General features: G+C 52.3%; 1 protein-coding gene across 2 annotated transcripts; it reads left to right on the top strand.

Annotated features, from left to right (window-relative positions):
• Positions 1-239: 239 nt before the first annotated feature.
• On the top strand, positions 240-4,462 carry LOC101652478 (left-right determination factor 2). Of its 2 annotated transcripts, XM_030887795.2 has the most exons (5): positions 240-489; positions 1,949-1,995; positions 2,098-2,195; positions 2,336-2,578; positions 3,257-4,462. In XM_030887795.2, the coding sequence occupies exons 1-5, from the start codon at positions 240-242 to the stop codon at positions 3,618-3,620; spliced, it is 1,002 nt and encodes a 333-aa protein (XP_030743655.1). In that variant the 3' UTR covers positions 3,621-4,462. The 2 variants fall into 2 exon arrangements, with proteins under 2 accessions (XP_030743655.1, XP_004700222.1); XM_004700165.3 differs by having other exon boundaries at positions 1,949-2,195.
• The last annotated feature ends 2,137 nt before the right edge of the window (positions 4,463-6,599 follow it).

Here is a 6,599-nt window from a genome sequence, read left to right as displayed (position 1 = left end):
CTTTCCAGACAGCCCCCTCCTCCAGCCTCAGGGACCTGTCTGGCTGCTGAGCCCCCAGGAGGTCCAAGGGGTGTGCCCTGCCTCTCTCCCTACTCCCGCCCACCCCACCCCAGGCCCAGCCCAGGGCTCCTATAAAGCTGGCCCAGCCTGGCTCTCAGCACACCCGCTGGGTCTCAAGTCCCTCCTGGACCCTCTGCCAGAGCACACTGTCTCTGCGCCTGGCTCCCCCGAGCAGCAGCATGTTGTCGCTGTGGCTCTGCTGGGCAGTGTGGGCACTGCCCCTGACCGGCCCCGCAGCTGCCCTGAGCGAGGAGCAGATCCGGGACAGCCTGCTGCAGCAGCTGCACCTCAGCGAGGTGCCTGTGCTGGACAAGGCAGCCATGGAGGAGCTGGTCATCCCTGCCCACGTGAGGGCCCAGTACGTGGCCCTGCTGCAGCGCAGCCACAGGGTCCTCTCTCGAGGGAAGAGGTTCAGTCAGAAATTCCAAGGTGAGGCCTCCCTCCCTGCCATCCCTGGGGTGGGAGGGTGGTGGGTAAGGCTGGGGTGTCTGCTCTGCTGGTGTCAAAAGGACCCTGGCTGGGGTTCTGTGGGTGGGCTGCCAGGAATCAGGGGTCCTGACCCAGAGGTCAGTGAGGAGGGAGCATGGGGACTCTTGGGTCCTGGTCTGCATACACTGAGGGCCCCACCCATCAGGTCCCAAGGAGGTGTGGCAGACCAGAGCCAATGTCCAAGCCAGGACAGAGGGGAAAGCAGAACCTCTCTGAGGGGCTGGGTGTGGCGAGGCCCCAGGCTATCAAAATGCAGGCAAGTCTGGACTTCTTGGATTCCATTTCACACTGCCTCTAACGGGAAACGGGGTAGAACTCTGGCCTTCCAGGAAGGAGCTGTGGGTACAATCCCGGCCAGTGCACCCCAGTCCTTCAGGGGTGCCTTGGGTGTTGCTGTGAAGCTGACCAGGTTTCAGCAGCGCTTCCAGACAAAGGAAGACCAGGAAGGCAGTCCTGGGGTCTACTTCTGAAAAGCAGCCAGTGAAAATGCAATCCCAGCCGTCTGGTCATGAGCACAGGGTCGCCAGGAGATGGGGCTCAGACCCTTGGAAAATGTTTTCAAATCTCTGAACCTGTTTGCCCATCTGGGAAAAAGATGGTCTGACTGACTTGTCTACTTGTTAGCATTCAAGGGAGTCAATGCCCACAGATAAGGCCCTTTCTGCATAGCTGAAAGGTATGACCTGTTTGGGTCAGCTGTTAGGGATGCAGTGGCCTGGGGTCATTTTAGTGCCCCCAGCGTTGCCAGATTTCCTAAGGTAACCCTCCTACAGGGGTGCAATTGTTACTAAAAGGCCCCAAGTTCCAAGGGAGACTTTTAGCACTATAATGCCATTTTTGTAACATTTAATTAAATGTATATATTGATATATATTGATAACTATGAAAGTAAAGAATAAAAACAGAAAAAAATTTCCTGAAATTAAAACTGTAGGCGTTATTTAGGTAACTGGTGACCTGGGTGTACAAACTGTTCTCTTTGGCCAGCTGAGAGGTTAGCGGTTTCACTTGGGGCTGCTACCTGCAGGTCAGCAGTTCAAAGCCACCAGCCGCTTCTCAGAAGAAAGACGAGGCTTTCTATTCCTGTGAAGAATTAGTCTCAGGAACTACATGTCCTATAGGATGGCTATGAGTGGGACTTGACAAGACGGCAGTGAATTTGATTTGGGGTTTTTTTGAGAGGTCCCAGGCATTTGCTTCTGATAGAGCAGCCATTGACCAACTCACAGTCCTGTGGCACCCAAGGGATGGCAGGGCAGCTGGGACCCCTTGATGGAGTGACCTCAAGAGGTGCTGCTCTCTCCCAGCCGGGCTAGCGGGCCCATCCCTGGCCCTGCCACCCCCAGGGCTGGCTCCCCAGTCCCTAGAGAGGCCCCACTGACCGTGCTGGTGTTCCCAGAGGTGGCCGGCAGGCTCCTGGCGTCCGAGGCCTCCCGGCACCTGCTGGTGTTCGGCATGGAGCAGCGGCTGCCGCCGGACAGCGAGCTGGTGCAGGCCGTGCTGCGGCTCTTCCAGGAGCCGGTCCCCAGGGCGGCGCTCCGCAGGCAGGAGCGGCTGTTCCCGCGCAGCGCCCGGGCGCGGGTCACCGTCGAGTGGCTGCGCGTGCGCGACGATGGCGCCAACCGCACGTCGCTCATCGACTCCAGGTGGGGCCCTGCGGCGCGGGGGAGGGGTGGGCGTGGGCATGGGGGAGGGCAGGGGCGGGGCGTGCGCGTGGGGCGTCCGGGCTGGACAGCGGGGAGGCTCTGGGGCCCGCCGTGACGGCCGGTCCCCGCTCCGCCCCTAGGCTGGTGTCCCTCCACGACAGCGGCTGGAAGGCCTTCGACGTGACCGAGGCGGTGAGCCTGTGGCAGCAGCTGAGCCGCCCGCGACAGCCGCTGCTGCTGCAGGTGTCGGTGCAGCGCGAGCACCTGGGCCCGCTGGCCTCGGAGGCGCACAGGCTGGTGCGCTTCGCCTCGCAGGCGGCGGGGGGCTCGGGGCCGCGCGAGCCCCAGCTGGAGCTGCACACCCTGGACCTCAAGGCCTACGGGTAGGCGCGGGGGGCCCCCGGAGACCCCCATTGCCCGCCCAACCGAGAGAGACACTTCTCCCGAAAAGGGCACCGCTTTGGCTTGCTCGAAAAGGGGACACGTGGGAATGAGATGAGATCGATCACATTCTTATTTCAATTCTCAGGAATTCCTCTTAGTTACATTTGGGCTCTAACCACAGGGACAGCAGTTGGAACCCACCAGTGACTCCTGGGGAGAAAGATGAGGCTGTGTGCTCTTGTGGAGAATGACAGTCTCCGAAACCTACAGGAGCAGTTCTGTCCTGCCAGACTGGGTCACTAAGAGTCTGCATGGACTCAATGGCTGTGATTCCCCGCCCGCACCCCTCACCCCCCCATGTTTGGGACATTCATTCATGCCGTGGGCTACATGTGGAGCTGCTACCACCAGTCGCTCCCTGGAAGAAAGACGAGACTTCCACTCTGGTAGAGTTACAGCCTGGGAAACCCTCAGGGGCAGTTCTGCTCCGTCCTACCAGGGTACTGAGGAGTTAGAATCCAACACGAGGCTCTGATTTTGAGTATCAAATATCGAGCTCTTAAAATATGATGAGAGACCGACCATAACCCCCCTGCCAGATGTCTGCCCTGCCTCATCTGGGCCTCCTCCCCTCAGCCCTCCCAGCTGACCGCTGACCCTGCCTCTTCTCCCCGCAGGGCTCAGGGTGACTGCGACACTGAGGCACCAGCCACCGAGGGCACCCTTTGCTGCCGCCAGGAGCTGTACATCGACCTGCAGGGGATGAAGTGGGCCGAGAACTGGGTCCTGGAGCCCCCGGGCTTCCTGGCCTATGAGTGCGTGGGCTCGTGCCAGCAGTCCCAGGAGTCCCTGCCCTTCCAGTGGCCATTTCTGGGCCCGCGGCAGTGCATTGCTTCGGAGACAGCCTCGCTGCCGCTGATTGTCAGCATCCAGGAGGGAGGCAGGGCCAGGCCCCACGTGGTGAGCCTGCCCAACATGAGGGTGCAGAAGTGCAGCTGCGCCTCGGACGGGGCGCCCGTGCCCAGGGAGCTGGCGCCGTAGGTGCCCCGTGTAGCCTCTAACTGGAGTGCAGAGGCAGGTCTGACTGTAGGTCTGAATTTTGTACTTAGCAAGCTACCACCCCGCCCCTATTTAGTGCGCCTATTTTATCTCTGCCCTGTTTTCTCCCATTTCCAATCCTTGCTGTACACCTATCCTAAGCACTTACATGAGTAGAGAATGCAATTGGGGTTTGCTGAGCCTCTGGTAAGAAATCCTGGCTGGCTTACCTGAGGATATATTAGAGCAATGGATGTATTGTCAGCTGGGGATCTATTTTCTGGCAACTCCCGCCTGAGGGTTCTAGGATGAGAACTAGGGAAAGACAAGTGTTTTACTCTATTACATGGTTAACTAAAACAACAACACGAAAAAACCCTCATTTCTCCTCAAAAGAGAGGATATTGAAAAGCACCCCTGCCCGCTGGAGATATCAGCCTGTTCTAGACTTTGTAAACACACCCACTTCCTGCTCCCCTGAGGAGATGCCAGGCAGGAGGAAGGCCGCGCCCTTGGGTAGTGTACAGGCACTCTGAACACCTGGTTTGGGGTTCTCACAGGCCTCTGGCTGTGACCTCAAGCACACACAGAAGACTGGGCCAACGGGCCCTTTGTTTGGTTTTTCCAACACGTCCTTTTAAAAAGGAGCTGTACCTCTGTCCTGGTTTAAGACTGTTTCTACCCTTTGAGAATGAGTATTGCTTTTGCATATTTAGGTTATTTCCCCCATTGTTTTTAACAATGTATCCCCAAAATCCACATGTTTGCGTCATCTTATTTAGCAAAACCACAATTGTATGTAGATGATTTGCTGAAATAAAAGTGGTTTCACTCTGTCTATTTAATTTCTAGCACCCTTTTACATAAAAGGGCCCTTGTAAGGCAAAGGTTAAGTCCTTGACTGCTAACCAAAGGGGGGATAGCCAGAGCTCACCCAGTACACCTTGGGGGAGATCTGTTGATCTCCTGTAAAGGATTGCAGTCAAGTAAACCCTAGAGCAGCAGTTTTCAATCTGTGGGTCATGCATGACCCCTTTGGGGGTCAAATGACCCTCTTACAGGGGTTGCCTAAGACTCAGAAAACACATTTCTGATAGTCTAAGGAAACGAGACACCGCTCTATCCGTTTCCAGGCGGGTCTGCCCACATACAAGTGAAGACTGTTATCCATGCTTTAAGACAAAATTTCATTTATTTGTAACTAGAAATAAATATTTCACAATATATAATTACATATAGTTTTTTGATTAATCATGCTTTAATGATCAATTTGTAGCAATGAAAATACATGCTGCATATCAGATGTTTACATGATGATTCATAACAGCAAAATGACAGTTATGAAGTAGCAACAAAAATAATTTTATGGTTGGGGGTCACTACAACATGAACTGTATTAAAGGGTCATGGCATTAGGAAGGTTGAGAACCACTGTCCTATAGGAACCATCTTTGTCACGCAGGGCTGCTCTTAGTGGGAACTGACTAGATGGCATTCAACAACTACATACATAGGTGTGCCTTGGTTGCTCAAGTACTTAAATGATTGGCTAATGGAAAGGTTGGTTCAAATCTACCCAGCTGTGCCATGGGAGAAATGCTTAGTGACCTAAACCTGAAAGATCATAACCACTGAAAATGCTGTGGAGCAGAGTTCTATTCCGGGCATGGGGTCACCCTGTCTTAGGCATCTGGTTGATCGAAGGTGGAGGGTACAATAGTGAAGCATTAAAGAAGAGTGATCCGGAGCCTCCACCCTCTGGGGGTGCTGAAGACTGGAATAAGGACATTTAGATTTTCATTAGGCACAGAAATTGAGGCAACTCCAACTAATTGCAACACTGTAGGGCAGAGGAGACCTGTCCCGTAAAGTTTCCAAGACTGTGAGTGTCATGGAAGCCTACTTCCTTCCGTGGCTTGGCTGGTGGGTCAGAACTAAAGACTTTTGTGAGCTGTAGATGAGTCCTCAGAACTACGGCATCCATTAAGAAGAGTGGACCATGCACCTAATAGGTACAAATAAAAGGTATCGTTGCTAGACCTGGGAGAAGCCAAGGAGTATCATATAATACAGTTAGGTAGGAAAAAGTAAAATACAGATGTTTTGGATTTTAAAAAGTCCTCTCGGAGCTTCCAAGCTCTCTGGAGCCATAAGCTTGACCTTCCAGCTGACCACTTGATTCTTTTTTGGTTCTCTATTAGTGGACAGTATTTTTTTTAATTTTATTAATCATTTTATTGGTGGGGGTCTTACAAATCATATAACAATCCATCATTCAATTGTATTAAGCACACTTGTACATATGCTGCCAGCAACATTTCCAAAACGTTTTCTTTCTACTTCAGCCCTTGGTATCAGCTCCTCTTTTTACCCCTCCCTCCCCACCCTCCCAGATTATCATTTTTATTATTATTAAAAGATCATTTATTGGGGGCTCTTACTGGTCTTATAACAATCCATACATTAATTGTATCAAGCATATTTGTACATATATTGCCATCATTGTTTTCTAAACATTTACTTTTTTTTTTTTGCTCAAAGTCAATTATTTATTCCTTTTTTTGGAGAATATAATTTTTTAATCATTTTTATTAGGGGCTCATACAACTCTTATCACAATCCATACATACTTCAATTGTGTAAAGCACATTTGTACATTCATTGCCCTCATCATTCTCAAAACATTTGCTCTCCACTTAAGCCCCTGTCATCAGATCCTCATTTTTCCCTTCCCTACCCACTCCCGCCTCCCTCATATACCCTTGACAATTTATAAATGATTATTTTTGTCATATCTTGCCCTGTCCGACATCTCCCTTCACCCACTTTTCTGTTGTCCGTCCCAAGGGAGGAGGTCACATGTAGATCCTTGTAATCGGTTCCCCCTTTCCAACCCACTCTCCCTCTACTAAACATTTACTTTCTATTGAGCCCTTGGCATCAGCTCCTCTTTCTTCCCTCCCCCCTTGCCCCACTTGATTC

The sequence above is a fragment of the Echinops telfairi genome, unplaced genomic scaffold (genome assembly GCF_000313985.2).
Source record: "Echinops telfairi isolate 266 unplaced genomic scaffold, ASM31398v2 ScPeMD7_7424;HRSCAF=8462, whole genome shotgun sequence".
NCBI lineage: Eukaryota > Metazoa > Chordata > Mammalia > Afrosoricida > Tenrecidae > Echinops > Echinops telfairi.
The sequence above is the reverse complement of the archived record's forward strand: the minus strand, read 5'-3'. Positions and strand labels throughout refer to the sequence as shown.

Excerpts from the sequence above, each read along its gene's own strand:
- LOC101652478 (XM_004700165.3), top strand. The coding sequence starts at position 240 with ATGTTGTCGCTGTGGCTCTGCTGGGCAGTGTGGGCACTGCCCCTGACC. Across the intron at positions 490-1,948 it reads GTTCAGTCAGAAATTCCAAG|AGGTGGCCGGCAGGCTCCTG; the intron begins GTGAGGCCTCCC and ends TGGTGTTCCCAG. Across the intron at positions 2,196-2,335 it reads ACGTCGCTCATCGACTCCAG|GCTGGTGTCCCTCCACGACA; the intron begins GTGGGGCCCTGC and ends CTCCGCCCCTAG.